General features: G+C 61.4%; 1 protein-coding gene across 5 annotated transcripts in view; it reads right to left on the reverse strand.

Annotated features, from left to right (window-relative positions):
- The window catches only part of LSP1 (lymphocyte specific protein 1), a 35,439-nt gene that overhangs the window by 12,924 nt on the left and 5,241 nt on the right, over positions 1 to 17,274 (reverse strand). The window contains exon 1 of one of the 5 annotated variants that reach the window (XM_059067987.2): positions 10,455 to 11,117. The exons of 1 other annotated variant lie outside the window; for it this stretch is intronic. In XM_059067987.2, the coding sequence (XP_058923970.1) occupies positions 10,455 to 10,516 (62 nt within the window). In that variant the 5' untranslated portion in view covers positions 10,517 to 11,117. Of the gene's footprint in view, positions 1 to 4,353; positions 4,404 to 5,438; positions 5,630 to 6,991; positions 7,380 to 10,454; positions 11,118 to 17,274 lie in introns of those variants that run through there. 3 more of the 5 variants (XM_067037852.1, XM_059067988.2, XM_067037851.1) reach the window with 3 other exon arrangements.

A 17,274-nucleotide genomic window follows, 5' to 3' on the forward strand; every position in this document is an offset into this window, starting at 1 on the left:
GTCAGGATGCTGGCGTCGGCTGGCCGGCCCGCCCGTGGCCCTGGCTCAGCCCGTGCGCAGCTGCGAGGGATTTGGTGTTCCTGCACAAATGCAATTATCTCTTTCCTGCGTCTGCTCTGGCTCCGGGCGCGCCCAGGGTTCAGCCCCAGGGGCTGCTGAATGGGCTCTGCACCCCCTTTCCCTGTGTCACGCTCCAGCGCGGCGCCTCGCCCCACCAGGTACACGAGTGTGCACAGACCCCGGCCGGCCGGCTATGGCCCGCTGTCCTCAGCGGGGCTCCCCAAGTTCAGGGGCTACCCCTGCTGGTCACATCCACCGCCTACCGGGCCCCTCCTCTCCTTCCTCCGCAGCCCCCCAGTCTCCACCAAGGCTTCGACGGTGCCAGTCCTGGGCCTGGTCTGGCCCTCCCCGCTGTCCCAACCTCCTTCCCCCCCTGCCCTGTGGTGGCTCCAGAAGGGGCATCAAGCCTCGGTCCCGTCTCGACTCTGCCCCCTGCAGGCAGCTCACGGCCGCCCCACCTGCTTTCTCTGCAGCAAAAGCTTTTCAGCGTTCTGGAAAGAGCGTTGAGGCTCAGCTGGGGGGCCGTGGCCCAAGGGAGGACGGCCAGACCGGGCCAGGCCAGAAGCGGGGAACTTCCCCTTGAGACCTGCAGGGCACCCTCCTGGCCTTTGTCCCCTGGACACCACGGGCAGGAGCTGGCTGGGAGGCCTGGGGAGCTGGGCCGGTCACCCAGCCAGAGCAGGGGGCCCCTGCCTCCCTGTGATCATCAAGGTGTCCAGTCCCCTCCCGTGCCCCCCGCCCTGGGGTCTTGTACGCCAAGGTGGACATCTGAAGAGCAACCGGCGCCTCAAGTGACCACAGAGGCCACGTGTGAAGGGACAGGGTGTGGGGGGACCCAAGCCCCAGAGAGGCCACTCGGCCTGGCTTCCAGGGCTGGGGGACAGCACGCACCCCCAACCACCTCGGCTTAGAGCAGTCCCCGAGCGCAGAGACTGGGCCCCGCCGGGAGCTCAGGAGAGGGCAGTGGTGCCTGGGCAGCACCTGCACCCCACAACTCCAGGGGTGCCCCTCACTGGTGGGCAGCATGGGTCCTGCCCAGGCAGCCCAGGGGAGGGTCCACGGCGGGCACCGAGATGCTGGCTGTCACTCATCCGTGCAGTCAGGCAGCTGTGAGGGGTGAGCCAGGCACAGAGATGGCCCCGAGCGAGCAGGTGGGCAGTGGGTGGGGTGGCAGAGGGTGTGGGCACGGGAGCCGCGGCTGCTGGGAACATGGCCACCACCCCCCTGCCCTCCCGACTGCCCTGGCACTGGTCCAGCCCCCCTCCCGGCCCACCCCCCTTCAGCAGTGCCTTCCTGGGTGGGCGTGTCTGTACCCCACTGGGTGTCTTATGCCAGGGAGACACCCCACAGGGCAAGCCCCGCCCCACCGTCCAGGGAAGCTCAGGAATCGAACTTGAACTTGAGGCTGAAAGACGAGTAGGGGTCTGTGGGTCAGACCCCAGAGGCTGAGGGCAGGAGCAGAGGCCGGGCCAACGGGCAGGCGGGAGAGCTCCAAGGGTGCCCCGCCTCCCCTGTGGGGTGTCCCTGGGTGAGCCCGTGCCAGCACAGGTGCTGTCAGATCAGCATTTGCGAAGGAGGCCCAGCTGGGACATGGAGAAGGGGGAGATGCCAGCTGTTGGGGGGAGCAGTTAGGAGGGGGAAGCTGCAGCCTGGGTGCTGCAGGGGCAAAGGGACAGGCCACCAGAACTCCCCAGGAGGGGAGAAGTGGGAACCTGGGAGGGGTCAGCCTGGGGGGGTGTGCAGGGTGAGGGGATCACTGAGTTGAAGTTGGATGTGCGGGGTGCGTGGGGACCTCGGGGAGATAGTAGGAAGGAATGGCAGGTGGGGAGGGGCCTCAGCTCACCTGGGGATGAATAACCTCTAGGGGAGCCATGGGGACCCCGAGAGGGAAAGGCTGGGGAGCAACAAGCCCCTAGGGGCTCTAGGCCAGAAGCTCCCTCCGGGTTCCCTCCCTCCGGCCCCTCCCCGACCTGCAGGGCACCTCCAGGGCCTGCTGTCCAGGGGAGGGGCCACGGGGTTTATGGCTGAGGCCCAGCCTGCACGGCCAGCCTCCAGGGGGCCTCAGGGTCCCCCCCTGCTGGGGGTGCGGGAGTGCCAGCTCCTCCCAAGCCTTCCTGCAGCTGTCAGTCCCAGCACGGTGGGGCAGGACCCGGGGGGCAGAGCAGGACCCGGAGGACTGGGTGCAGAGGCTAAGCTGTGGGTCTGGGCGAGACCGAAGGTTCCAAGCAGGGAGGAGGAGGGTGATCGGAGGGGACCTGAGGTGGGGAGCCCGTCGCCATCCTCGGGGTGCCCCCATGAGGCCCGCAGGGACGGGGCATGGAGGGGAGGGAGGGATGGCTGTCAGTCACCCGGCAGGAGGGAGGGCCCAGGCTGCCCGGGGAGGGGCAGCTGGTGGGCCTGGGAAGCAGTCCAGGCACTCGAGGGAGGAGAGGCCAGGTGTGCCAGGCTGTGGCTCTGCCATGTCTCCCTGATCCTCCTCCCCAGAGTGAGACCTCAGGCCCAACCTCAAGCTCCCCAGCCGTTAAACGGGGTGCTGACCCACTGGGCATGGTGAGAACTGAGACCACCCCCCGAGGCGGGCCCAGCTCCCGCTTTTCCCCACGACTGGCACTGCCGCAGACCTGTGTCCCCAAGAAGGAGGCTGCACTCCCAGCAGGGGTAGACCCGGCCCGCACCCCACCCCATGTCCCTCTTGGCCCTGTGAGCAGGTCACGTGAGGGAAGCCTCCCTGGATGAGGGGACATCTACCTGCAAAGCTGGCTTTCCCCACAACCACAGAGAGGAGGCCACCCCAAAGGGCGCGGGCCAGGGCGGCTGTGTCTCCAAGGCACCGGGCCGGAGCTCGGGGGAGGGGGCCCAGCCACAGCCTCTGGGAGCCCGAAGCTAGCAGGAGAGAGGCCAGCCCTGCAGGGGTTCGTGTGCCCCGAAGCTACAGCACCCTAGGGCGGTCCGGAGATGAAGGGCAGCGCGTCCTGCCCGTCCTAGGAATGCACCTGCCTCGCAGCCCCGGGGGAGCAGAGGGCTCTGGCACCTGGGCCGGCGGCCCCGGGTCAGAGGCCAGAGCAGCCTGTGGGCGGGGCCTGTTCATCCACCGTGCGTCAGCCCAGACCCCACCCCGCCGCCGCCGCCGCCGCCGCCGCCGGCACTGCCTCCTGCCCCTGGGAGGCACCGCCCCCTCCTCACAGCGGAGGAGGCCGAATCCCGAATCGCCGCTTCACTGTGTGGCCTCCGTGCTCAACACCCCTTCATCTCCTCCCAGTGGGGCAGTTCTTGGGGGGGGGGTGCTCTCGTTCGGGGAAACCCCTAGCTGCCCTGCCCAGAGCCCCCAAAGGCAACGACCCCCTTCTGCACGACTTTCCAGCCAGCCCCGGGGCAAACTGGGGAGGCTGCCGCTGCCTCTTCCTCAGCCCTCCAGCCACCAGGGACCCTCGGGCCAAGCCCCTGTTCCCGTCTCCTCTGGGCCTTAACCCCACTGGCCCCTGGGGGCCACGTCTGCCGGCTCCAGACCCCGCTCAGCTGGGGCGGTTCCACCGCCTGGTTCTTGGCCGGCTCAGCACCCCACTTTAGAGCTGAGGAGAAGGCAGGAGGTGATGCTGCAGGGCCTGAGGTCTCCCCTGGGAAAGGGAGACAGGGGACCACAGCTCCCCCGTCACCGCCCAGGCCTCCCTCCCTGGGCCGGGCTACCCCGGACGACACCCCGACATCTGCCACATGCTCCACAGCCTCCCAGCCAGCCCGGACAGCTCCCCTCAGCCTGCCTGGGATGACCTCTGTTCTTCCGTTCCTCCATCCCCAGGGCCTCTGTCTCCCCACGCCCTCCCCTCACCCCCACTTCCCTCCCCCTCCCTTTCTTTGCCAGCACTTAGTTTTGTCAGGTGCTAGGGACCCAGAGATGGGTGACATTTCCTCTGCCCTTACAGATCTTAGAGGCTGCCAGGAAAACCAGTGCTGACCCCACAGTGTGGCTCGAGGGCCCCAGAAGAGGAGCCCTAATCCAAGCTTTATTTTCGGGGTGGTCACTGGCAAGAGGTCCTCTCAGGTGAGGGGCCCCTGTGCCTGCACCCAGCCTGGAGGGACAAGGGGCCACGGTGGGTGGGAGGAGGCCCTTGGAGAGAGGAAGGTGGCCACTAGAAGACACGATGAGGGGGATCGTGGCCAAGGGAGGCAGAGATGGATGGGGCACAGCAGACAGAGCCGGGACCCCCACCACAGCCCCGCCTCTCTCTTCCCGTCCTCCCGCCGGGGTCCAGAGGTGAAGCCCACCCTCTACTGTGTGACCCACAGTCCCGGTACCTCCCAGACAGGTGCACCGTCTCCTGCCTCCCCATCTTCAGGAGAGAGTGGTGTGGGAGGGGCTTCTGCTCCCATGGATTCCGGCTGCACATCCTGCTCCAGACCTGTCCCAGCCCCCTCACCTGTAGCGGCTTCCCCATTCCCTGGTGCTGCCCGCCCGCTGCACACCCCGTGCAAGACCCCACCCTCCTGCCCTCTGGATGGGACCCCATCCCTCCTTCAGTCTCTGCTGCCCACGGTGCTGTGCCTGACCCTTGGGTCCTTGCTGCCTCCTACCCAGACCTGGGACGCAGCGGCCGCCTTGGGACCCACGCAGCCCCCGGGGGGCCAGGCTCTGATGCTGGTGGGGACAACAGCAGGGCAGTCCTGCCCGTCACACCACTGGCCCCAAAGCCGTCCAGGCTGGTCGAGTGGACCCCCCCACACACACCCACCAAATAGCCAGACGGGAAAGGTGCCGAGCCGGAGTTCACTGTCACCCAGACGCCCACACACTGGCAAACGGCCCTGCCTAAGCAGTCTGTGACCCTCCTCGTGAGGCTTTACCCGCTCTCACAGCTCGGCCCTACAGAGCCCCACGCCTTGGGCCCCGAAGACCCCGCCGAGCCGGGAAAGTGGGCATGTGACCCCTGAGCCCCTCTACCTCAGGCTTCCCCTGGGTCCTCAAGACTGGGTCCCCAGAGTGGGGTCCAGAGCGGAGCTGAGTGTCCTGCTGCCCAGCCTGTCACCTCCTCTGGCTGGATGGCCTACCTCTTGTGATGGGCTCCATGGTCAGCCTCCTTGCCTTGGCTCTTCTACACCTCTGCCCCCCTTCGCTCGGATCAGCCTGCCCGTCTGGGCTGGGGGAGGCTGGCGTGCCTGTGGCCGCGCTGGCCCTGCGCTCGCCGCACCTCCCTCTCTGCCCTGTGGCCCGCGCACACGGGTCTTTCCTTTCCCCTCCGAGTCACTGACCACAGCGCCGCAGGGGCCCGGGCCAAATGCCGCGGCAGCCCAGGAGACCTCCCTAGGCACCCCCGCCCCATCCTTCACATCAGTGAGTCGCCCTGCCCACCCCTACGCCTACACACTGCATCACCCGGGCCGACCTCCGGGGGACGGGACCCGGGGGCCGACCGCACAGCACCAGCTCCAGCCGCATCCCCGGGCCCGGCCCAGTCTCCTCCTGGCGCCGGACGGCCCTCCAGGAGAGCCGGACGCTGCCGAGCCCAGCTGAGACTGCCTGGCACAGCCCTTGGAGCACTCACGAGGCCAGGCCCTGGCACGCTCCAGGCCACGCGACCGGTGGCTGGCACCGGCTGGAGCCTCTGCCACCCCCTCCTCCTCCTCCTGTGCGGAGCCCCAGGTCCACCTCCCACTCCCCAAGGCCCCACACATGGCTCTCCCCGCGCTCGGCGCCAAAGGGGTTCTCCTCCTCAGCCGAGTCCCGGGGTCTGCACGTCGTCCAAACCTGTCTGCCCACCTGGGCAGTAGGTGCCGCCTGGGCTCTGACCACCTGTCCGTCTGCTCCTGGCTCCGCCCTCCCAGAGATCCCTGGGCCCCCAAGTGCACGGGGCACCGGGGCCCTCTCCCTGACGCCTCCACACCACTTCTGCCACCGGAGCCCCCAACACCCAGCCCCCAGCCCCTCCTTCGAGGTGCTCCTTCATGCCTGACCCCTCGGGATTGATCATTCTGGGGGTGCAGGGGCTTTGCCATTGGACCGGCCCTAATTGACTCTTTGTCAAGCCACTCCTGGCTGTGTGTCTTCTGATTCTGCAGACCCTGTTGCCTGTCCCCCAGGACGGGGGCAACAGCCAACCCTCCCCGAACCTCAGCCTCCCTGTCCACACGGATGGGGGCATGGAGGCGGCCTCAGCGGTTCTGTGGGGCGCTATGCTTCTGGATGTCCCACCAGACCCTGGTCCTCTGTCCCCAAAGTCTTGGCCAAGAGCTAGGGACTCGGCCGGAATGACCCCATTAAAGGGACAAAGGGACCCCTCCACAGGCAAGGAAACTGAGGCTCAGAGATGCAGCATCTCATTGGGGGGCCCCCACCCCAAGGAGGCACAGCCAGGGTCCCAAACCCACAGCCCCTGGGTCACCATCCAGGAGGACCCAGCCCAGGAATGGGATGCCACCTCGGGGCCCCCCTGCCTCCTTCCCTCTCCTCACTGGGTTTTCCTCTCCTCTTCCCTTTTCTCCCCTTCTTCCCTTCTCTTACCTGCCTGCCCTCCCCCACCTTCCCGGAAGGATCGCCGCAGGCGGTAGCCAGTGCTGCCCCAACCCCCATACTCGGTGCCCACTCCACCCAGCCCCCGGGGGCCCCTTCCTTCATCTGCAGCCTGGGGTTCCCAGGACCCCTCGAACATCCCCATCTCCTGCCTAGTCCAGTCCCTCCTTTGCTGCCTCTCCCTCCTTTTGACCACTGTCCTGTCCCCACACGTCCCCTTTCTGTCTTCACAGGGGCCCCGCTGCCCCTTGCCCTCTCCACTCTGTCTTCCCCCCATGTCCCCCACCCACCACCGGGAAGGACGCATCCCGGCGGGAGAGCCTCAGGGTCCACAGGGCACACCCCAGCCACAGCCTCGCCTCCACAAGCCTTAGCACCTCCCTGCCCATCATGGGCAGCAGCCGTCCCTCACATCCCCGGCACGCTCGCCTTCCGGGCTGGGCCGGGGTCTGGTGCCACCCAGCTCCCACCTGCAGTGGGTCAGCCCCTGGCCACCAACCTGTGCTGAGCCGCTCTGAGCCCAGTGAGGCGTTCCTGGCACCCACACCCTGTCCAGCCATCCCTCAGGGCCCAGGAGCCATGGGGCGAGGCCCTGGCGGGGACAGGGGCGCCAGCCCCCAGGTGCCCGGTGCACGCTGGCCGCCGCTCGCTTGCTGCCCTGTCCCACTCTGGTTTGCGGGCTGGGGCTGGAGACTGGCCTGAACCTCAGCGCTCTGGGCTCCGGCCCTGACACCCTGCCCAAGGGGCTGGGCCACTTGGTCCCTGTACCCCCTGCTGCTGGCTCGCCCAGGCTCCCAGGGCAGTCCCCGCTCTGAACGACAGGCCACCGGGACCTGTGGCAGCACCGCCCACAAGGCGCCCAGCCGTGCCAGGGCAGGGGCCACCGCACCCCCGGATGAGGGCCCTTGGGTGGACCCAAAGCAGCCACGCCCCTGTAGTTTCAGGCCTGTAGTTTCAGGCCTGGCTTCCCCAGTCCCCTTGGGCCGGCCCAGCACACAGCCGGCCCAATCCCTTGCCCTCTTGCCACTCCGGGTTCCCTAGAGGCCTCCTGGGAGACAGGCTGGCCAGGGTGGGAGAGCCAGGCATGGAGACCACCGATGTGTCCGAGGTGGGTGTGTGCTGGAGCAGCGGGCGGGGGGCTCCTCTGGCCCCAGAGCTTCCCCTGGGGGCCCGGGAGCCCCCTGCACTGTACCAGCTCAGCCCCTACCTTACAGAGCCAGGCCCTTGAGGACTGTGTGACCTGGCAGGTGGCCCCGAGTCCAGCGCCCTCTAGAAGTGAATGGACTCAGGGTCCCCTCGCTGCCCTCTGAAGGCCCCTAACCCTGGCCAGGCCCAAGGTGGGGGCCTGGGGAGAGGCTTGAATCCCCCAGGGTGGCTGGAGGGGTCCGGGAGTAACTCCCAGCCACCTGGGAAGGGTCAGAGCTTGGCATGGGGGCACGGTGGCTGGGGAGGGGCTCAGCCCTGGCCTCCGGCCCTGCCAGCCTAAAGCCTCCTGCGAGCATCCAGGTGGCCCCAGGGCCGCAGCCCAGAGTGAGCCAGACTCAGATGAGGGCTACGGGCGGGGCGGGTGGACGCGTTCCCTACAGGCCCATAGGGTCGCTTTTAATCCGCTTACACTGGATTCAGTCTACACCCCAGCCACTGCTGGCACCAGCAAACCCTTGCGCCGCTTGTCACGGAGGGGACGGTGACCCCTCTGCAATCCCCATTCTCCTGTGCCCGGGTGTCCGAGGTGAGGGACCGGAATGAGGCAGGGGCCGAGGGGGGCGGGTTCCCCACTCCCCAGGGGACCTGGGGCGACTCATAGCCTCTCTGAGTCTTGTTTTCTGTTGCCAACCGGGGACAAGGGACCTGTCGGCCGGCAGACCCATTAGGTTCGGCAGATGCATCAGATTCGGGAGAGAGGGTGGCAGGAAGTTGCGTCTGTGTGTGGTACGTGAGTGTGTAGCCCCGCCGGCCGCTGGGTCAGGGGCCTGGAGCGTGTGCGGGTCTGTGCACGTCAGCAGCAGCATCACCACGTGCAGGGGGCTTGCTCAGCGTGGCCGGACGCACAGATGCGCTCCATGACTCTTCACGAGGGACCCTCGCGTGCTCCCCACCCTGCCCCACCCTCCACAGCGGGAGTTCCCAGGGAGTTCAGAGGGAGGCCTCCTCCTGTCTCTGCCCTGGCCGGCCACCTGAAGGCCCACCTGCCCCCTGTCCGGGTCCTCGGGGCTCGCACCCGAGCCTGCCCCCACCCTCAGTCCAGCTGCACCCTCTGAGCCCCACTGGTGCCTCCAGCTCGCCCCTGGCTCACCCAAGTCAGCAACCTGGCACCAGGTCTGGGAACTGAGCCAAAGCCATAACTGGACGGATGCTTGTGACAACGGATGCTCGTGCACACAGCCAGGCCCTGGTGCTCTCCCTGCACCCCCTGCCCCGCAGTGGGCTGGGCAACGTGCCCCCATGGCTTCAGTTTCCCCATTTGTTACGTGGCGCTGGGGAGACCCGGGGACTGACCCAGCAGGCACTCCTCTGTTCCTGGACCACAGTCTGGGGACAGGGGGACAGCGATGACTCCTGGGAGGACACATCCCAATTGACAGGAACGAGAGGTCCCACCTGAGACACGTGGATTGGGCTGGTGTGAAGCCCGGGAGACCCGGGGGGTCTGCCTTCTCCATGGGCAGAGCGGGGCCCCAAGGGAGCACGCCCTGCAGGGCCCCCTCAAACCCTCTCTCTGGTCCCCACCCTGGGATCGCAGCCCTAAGGCCAGGCCAGGGTGGGGCGGGGAGAGAGCTGTCCCTCCGTGACTGGAGAGACCCTGCTGAAGGGTCCCCAGGCTGCTCTCAGCTCCCCTCAGAGGCTGCTAAGCATCCTTGCCAGCACACCTTGCCCCTCCTCCTCCCACAGTCAGAGCTGGGGTGGACTAGGGGTGCTGAGGGACGCCCGTCCCCCTCCAGGAGCTGGCAGTCTGCCCAGCATGTGCCATGCCGTCCAAGGGGGCCAGGAGCAGGCCTGCAGGCCTGGTGGAAGAGGGCAGTCCTCCGAGCTTAGGAGAAGCCCAGGCGGGCTGCATGCAGGAGGCAGCATTTCCGCTGGGCCTTAGATGCCTGGAAGGGTGGTGGAGGAGGAAGGGCATCGCAGGTGGCTCAGAGGGAGGAGGGGAGACACCCACAGTGCGCAGCAGCTCTGAGCCCACCTGTGGCACTTTGCTTCTGCTCTCTTTCCAGGACTCTGTGAGGCAGGTGCCACCAGAGCCCGACTTTACAGAGGAGGAAACTGAGGCCCAGAGAGGACCGAGCACTGGCCCATGGCCCAAAGATGCAGGAGCCAGGATTCCAGCTTGGGAAGATCCGGCTCTGAGGCCCAAGCACTCACGTGGCCCGCGGCCCCTTCCTCGCTGGGCTGGTGCCCTAAGGGCTGGGGTGGTGAATGTGGTACTAAGTCCAGTTTCATCATCTGTAAAGTGAGGGGTGACTGGACAGTCCCCGAGGGCCTGCAGGACCAGAGGAGGCCTCGGAAGCCGTGCTCTTTACCCGGGGAGCGCTGAGCCTGGGCAGAGACCCAGGGCGCTGGGAAGTGTCTTCGAGCAGAGAGTGGCCACTGCCTGAGGCCTGGCGGTGCAGGTGGGCGAAGAGGACGCGATGTTGGGGGCGCAGAGGAAGGGACGGGCCCACGTGCACGCACCCACACGCACGTGCGCACGCCAGGCCCACAGCCTGGTGCGCCCCACACCCTGCCCGCGGCACAGGGGCCACAGAGCTGCCGGGCTGGGGCCAGGCTCCTGGGGGAGGCTGGGGAGCCCCACGCCCAGGTGGCCCGGGCTCTGCGGTGCCAGTCCTCCGTGGGTGGCACCAGCGCGGGCACCCTGCCCTGCCCTCCGTGCCCCAGCCTGGGCGGAGGGACCTACCTCAGGAGGCTCTCCAGGCCCTGTTTGCTAGAATTCCTTCTCAGGAGCGCAGAGCTGCTCATGATGCTGGCGGCCGCCCGCCTGGCCTGGCCGGCGACCTGGCCTGACCCCAGCCCTGGGGACAGGATGCTGCGGCCGCTTCTTCGAAGGCGCCTGCCTGTGGCCCTCTGCGGCTGCCCTGCAGGCACTCCTCCTGCCACTGGGACCCTCTCCCCTCCTCTCTCTCCTTCCCCCTTTCCCTCCTTGCTCTGTCGCTCCCTCTGTCTGGCTGGCTGGTCTCTGGCTCTGACACCCCCTCCCCTGTCTCCTCTCTCTGTCTGCTGGTCTGTGGCCCTCCGTCTGTCTGTCTTGGCCCCTCTGGCCCCCGGGGGTCTCCTTGGCCAGCTCCCCACTGGCTGCCCCCGGGCTGTCCGAGTGCCCCCTGTCCCTGACTCTGGGTCTCTCGGCCCCTCTCCTGCTCCAGGACGCCTAGCAGCTGCTTCCCGTTGGTTCCCCCCAGCCCCCTTCTCCGCCCCCCTCGGTCTCCTCCACCTCCACCTCCCCCTCCTTCTGAGACTAGTAAAACTGTCAGAGAGAAAACCCTCGCAGCCCAGCAGCCTGGGGGCTTAGCAGGACCTCAGAGGCCTGTGATGGGCAGGCGGCAGCCTCCGTTCCTCCTCCTCTCCCCCCCCCCCTGCTCTGGCCACCTTGGCGGCCGCTCCCTGCCTTGCAGGCCCCTCCCTCCTGCATCCCTTCTCCATCCGCTCACTGGTGCCTGGTCCCCCACGTCTGCGTCTCCATCCCTGCCCGCCTCTCCCCTGCCCAGCCCTGGCCCAGCTGCTCTCTGGCCCCCTCCCCACTGCCCTGCCCGGCCCGGCCCAGGACCCCCGTTCCTTCCTCCGTTGCCCCTCGGCCTCCCTGGTCCCACACTCGGCCCCTCTATCCTCTCTTTTCCCTCTGGTGTCTCTCTGTCTCTATCTCTGTCTCCCTCCTTCCCTCCCCCTCCCTTCCTCTCCCCTCCCTTCCTCTTCTCCCTCCTCCCCCTCCCTCCTCTCCCCTCCCTCCCGTTCTCCATTTTCCCTTTGTTTCTTTCCAGCCCTCTTCTCCTGTTATCACCTCACGGGGGAGGCCGGGGCACCCCAGGAATCCTGTCTGCTCCCCAGTGGGGAGGCTGCTGCCCTCCCCCGTCCCCTGCCAGATGGCACTGGAAGGTGGGAGCAGCGACGCCCCGCAAAGCAGAGGCCAAACACAGCCTCTCCCGTCGGGATGGGAGAGCCATGCTCCCCAGAAGTGGCCAGTGGCACGAGGTCGGCGCGGCGGCCTGGCCAGCAGCCCCCCTTGCCCCCGGGCTCTGGCCAAGGCCCCAGGAGGAGCAGCCCAGCCCACTGTTTCTCCGGTTGGGCTGAGTCACCGTGACTCACTGGAGAGCACGCGAGGCGAGTGGCCGGACCAGGGAGGGACCAGACTCGGACTAGCCGAGGGCCAGCTCCAGGCTGAGCCGTCTCACGTCCAGGAGCTCACCGGGCTCACCAGCGCCCACAACCACCCTGAGAGGCAGAGGCCACCGTACCTGTGTCCCAGATGGGGAAACCGAGGCTCAGACTAGTACCCGAGGTCGGAGAGCAGGGGCCCGGCACAGCCGGGGCCCAGCCCATCTGCCGACAGCTGGCCACCACAGCAGTGGCCCGGCCACCTCCCTCCATCCCGCGGCCGCAGAGGAATGGCCCTCTTGCTTCCCCAGCGCGTCTGACCTCCGGCTGTGCCAGGCGGTCAGGGCCAGTGAGCACCTTAGGCTCAGACCAGCAAGCAGGTGGACACGTGGGTGAACCCCTGGGTTCTGGAGGGGGCAGCAGCGTCAGAAAACTCCCACGTGGCCCATGGGTCCCAGTGACTCAGGTGGCGGCTGCCTGGTGGAGACTCTGTGGGGGTCAGGGCATCCGGCTCAGGCGCCCCCCCCACGTAACAGGCCGTGTCCCGCGGCCCGCAGCCTGCCCCTCCCCCCGCACAACCCAGAGGAGCCAGAGAATGTGGGGTGTGCCGCAGAGAACAGCTGTGCCCGCGCCCGTCCCCAGCCTCCAGCCAGAGCTGCGGAGACCTCAGGATTCTGGTGGGAGGAGGAGGAGGGAGGGCGACGGGGCCAGGCCTCGAGCTGAGCCAGATCACCCAGGGAAAGTAAGCTTGTGTTTCACTTCCATCTCAACCTGCCCATCTTCTCCTTGCCTCCACTCTTATAAGGTTCCAGAGAATCCCAGTCACAGACAGCCAGGCATGAAATGTGCCAAAGTATATTTTGGTTCAAAAGAAGGAAAAATATTTCCACAGGGTAGAGGGCTGCCTTGGGGTGGCAGGAGTTTCCTGTCACTAGAACTTAAATAGTGTTGCACGATTATTTATCGGACTGATGGGTGGGAGGTAGCAAGAATAGATCTTTAAATGCAGTGGTCAGGATTCAGTTTCAAAATTGGGGCCTGTCCCAACAGGAACAATAGGGCAGAGCATTTGATGTCAACTGTACCATTATTTGTCCATCCATCCATCCATTTATCCACCATCCATCCATCCTCCATCCATCCATCATCAGTCCATCCTCCATCTGTCCATCCATCCATCCTCCATCCATCCATCCGTGCACTCCATCTGTCCTCTCTATACACTTATCCGTTTTTCCTTGTATCATCTATGAATCCATCAATTTCTCAATATATCTATCCATTCAATTGTCCAGGTAAACAATATATTCTTCCATCAATTCATTCGATCCATTCGATATGTATATACCCACGTCCATCCCTATCTCTTTACATTTCTTCATTGAGCAAGTGTCCACTCATCTATCCCTCCATTCATCCATCCATGTACATACCCATCCATCCATCCATTTATTTAAATGCCTTAATACATGTAAAACATGTAAAGCACTTAAAAGAAGCATTTAGCTAGGCGTCCACCTCTCCTGAACATAATATCTACTCAATATGTTAATTACTGTTATCTATGTATTCATCAGTTTGTATATCTATCTGCCCATATATGCAACTGGTGAACTATTTGTGCATTCTTTAAGACATTCTTCTATCTCTCCAAATATTTTACTGTCCTCACATTTATCTGAATATTTTACTATTTATCCTTTCCATTCATAGATCCATTCATATATCTGCCTATTCATCCATCCATATGTCTAACCATCTTGCCACCTAGCAAGTCAGACATCCAATTGTGCATGAATACATATATGTTTTTCCTGCCATATACATAGTTGTCCATTATTTTGCCCATAAGGCTATCCAAATGAGTTAATACTTAAAACAGTTGTTGGGACATAGTAAATTGCCAATAAATGTTAGTTACTGTTATTTTCATTCATCTATTCATTCATCTATATCTCATCCAAACAACCACCTAGTCATTCATCTCTAAATTTATCTTTATATATTTTTCCACTTATCCATATATTTTCCAGCAAACTTATTGAATGCTGACTGTATTCACTTTTTAGGTGCTGGTGTTGTTTAGAATTAGCAAAGTTCCTGTTCTCACAAAATGACATTTAGTGGGAATTTAAAAAAATAAACAAGGAAATATATATTGCAATGTATCAGATGATGGTAAATGCTATAGAAGATGGAATTCAGGGTAAGAGGATATGAAGTTATGGAGGGGGTTGATATTTTGTATATGAGAGTCAAAGAAAGCCTCATGGGGAGGAATAAGCCTTTCCTTACTTGTAAAGATACTTGAGTACAATAGTTCCATACATCGATGGAATAAAGTGTTCTAGGAAAAGAGAACAGTGAGTGAAAAATCCCTGATTTAGGTCTGACTCTTCACCAATATATCTCTTCAATAGTTCATCCAGCACCAAGCCATACATCTATTTACTCAGTATCTGTCTTCCTATTCTTCTGCCTCTTTCTATATTTGCCCATCTGTTCATCTAAAATTCTACCCATTATCCAATTACATCTATATTCATCTGTCCAGTCGTTTATCTATAACATTCCATTTATCTACCCATCCACCAATTCATAATTCCACTCCGTGTGTCCATACACCAATTCATCCATCCATCTATCCATCTACCCGTTCATTCATTCACACATCCATCCACCCATTCATCCACCCATCATTCATCTATCCATCCATCTATCCTTCCATTCACTCATCTACCCATATATCCACCCATCATCCATCTTTTCATTCACTCAACCTCCATCTATCCAACTATTCACTCATCCATCCATCCACCCATCCATCCATCCACCCATTACATATCCAACCATCCATCCACCCATCCAACCACCCATCCACCCATTATCCATCCAACCACCAATCCATCCATCCATCCATCCACCCATCCACCAATCAATTCACACATTATCCATCCAAACATCTCTCCATTCATATATTTATCAATCCATTCATTCATTCATCCATACATACGTACACACATACATCACCCATCCATCTATCCATCCATCTGCCCATTATACATCCATCCATCCATTCACCTATCCATCTACCCATCCATGTACCCAAAATTCGTCTATCCAATCACCCGTCCATCCACCCATCCAGCCATCCACTCATCTAGCCATCATCCATCCATCCATCCATCATCCATATATTCACCCATCCATCCACACATCCATTCATCCATAATCCATCCATCCATTCATTCCTTTATTCACTCATTCATCCATCCACCCACCCATATAATCATCCATCCACCCATCTTTCATCAATCCATCTATTCACTCATCCCTCCATCTATCCATTCATCCACCCATCCATCCAACCATCCCGCCATTCTGTACCCATTCATCTACCCACCATTCATCCACTCATCCATTCACCCAACCATCCACCCATCCATCCATCCACTCATCTATCCATCCACTCATTCATTCATCCATCCATTCACCTATCTACCCATCCATCCACCCATCATCTATCCATCCAACCATCCCTTCATTCTGTACCCATTATTCTACCCAACATTCATCTATCCACTCATCCACCCACCCATCCATTCACCCTTTCATTCACTCATCCATCCATCCATCTGTCCATCTGTCCTTCCTTCCATCCATCCATTCATTCATCCAACAATCTACCCATCATCCATCTATTCATTCACCCTTCATCCTTCCATCCATTAATTCACTCATCCATCCACCCATCTACCTATCCGTCCGTCCATCATCCATCCATCCATCCACCCACCTATATCCATTCATTCACCCATCCATCTACCCACCACTCATCTGTCCAGTCACCCATCCACCCATCCATCCATCCACTCATCTACCCACCCATCTATCCATCCATTTGCCCACCATCCATCCCTCGATCCACCCATCCATTCACTCATCCATCCACCCACCCATCCATTCACCCATCCATCCACCCACCCACCCATGCATCCATCTTCCCACCATTCATTCATCCATCCATCTACTCATCCATTCGCTCACCCATTCACTCACCCACCCATCCCTCCATCCATCCATCTACCTATCCACCCACTCATCCATCCACCCATCCATCTACTAACAATTTATCTATCCAATACTCATCAATTCAGCCATTATTAGTCTATCTAACCATCCATTCATCCATCCACCCATCCATTTACCCATCTATCCATCCATCCACCCATTCATCCATCCATCCACTCACTCATCCTTCCATCCCTCCATCCACCTATTATCCATCCATTCATCCATCCATCATCCAGTTGTTCCTGCTTCCTACCTTTCTTCATCTACCTTTCCTTTCATTTACACTTTTCTCTCTTGTGGAGCCTTTTGTTTTCCTTTTTTCTTTCTTCTGTGACTAAGACATGGCTCATAAGCTTGAGGCTGAAGAACATAAGAGAGCATACCCTCTCCCCAGTAGGCTGAGTACCACAGTAGAACTTAAATAGGGGCTGGAGAGAGAGGGATCTGTCCTCTTGTTCAGATGTTATCAACACACACACATGCGCGTGCACACACACACACACACACACACACACACACGAGTCCACGCTTATAGAGCTGTATCCCAACGAAAGGTGCATTAAGTAGTGAGAGCCCATGGGGGGGTGGGGTGCAGAAGAGGGGTCAGGGCTGGTGGTTTCAGTGGCTCCTGGGTGACTCCAAGTAGAGCAGTGTTTCTGAGTACTCATCTGTCTTATATATGCCTAGGTCCAGCAAAGGGAGAGGAGCCAGGGTGGTGTAGTGGTGGGTACAGAGATGAAGCTGGGATTTGGGGAAGGGCTGGGACGAAGAGAAAGGCTGAAGGCTTCTTTCTAGATTCCTCTAGAATCAACTAGCTAGGTGCATCTGTCCCAAGTCCCATTTATCTTTCGAAGGGAGGCAACTGAGAGAGGAGGAGAGGGTGAGCTGGCAGCCTTGGGACCTCAGAAAGGAAACCATCAACAAAGCAGTTTCCTCTCCCTAGGAAGGAGGGGGTACAGACATCTTCAGAGTGAGGGGCTTGTGTTTTTCCCTGGGAGCAGCAACTGAGATCCCACCTGCCAGGCATAGAGCAGGGCAGTGACCCTCTCCTGGTCCTCACCAACAGCTCATGGGATAGTGGGGAAGCCGAGGCTGTACCCACCACTACTACCCCCCCAGTTACTGTCACCCCCACCCTCTGCCGGCTGCCCCTGCTGACCTCTGCAAACGCCCACCCCCAGAGCTGGCCCTGCTCCAGGCTCTGAGGCCAGAGCCCCGAGGCCCTCCCACTCCTACCGGGTGAGGTGGACTCAGTTCCTAGGTTCCCAGACAGCCCCTCCCTGCCAGCCAGTGAGACCAGACAGTGCTCCCCCGGCTAACCCACCAACTCCCACCTT

This window comes from Kogia breviceps, chromosome 7, assembly GCF_026419965.1.
Source record: "Kogia breviceps isolate mKogBre1 chromosome 7, mKogBre1 haplotype 1, whole genome shotgun sequence".
Taxonomy (NCBI): Eukaryota; Metazoa; Chordata; class Mammalia; order Artiodactyla; family Physeteridae; genus Kogia; species Kogia breviceps.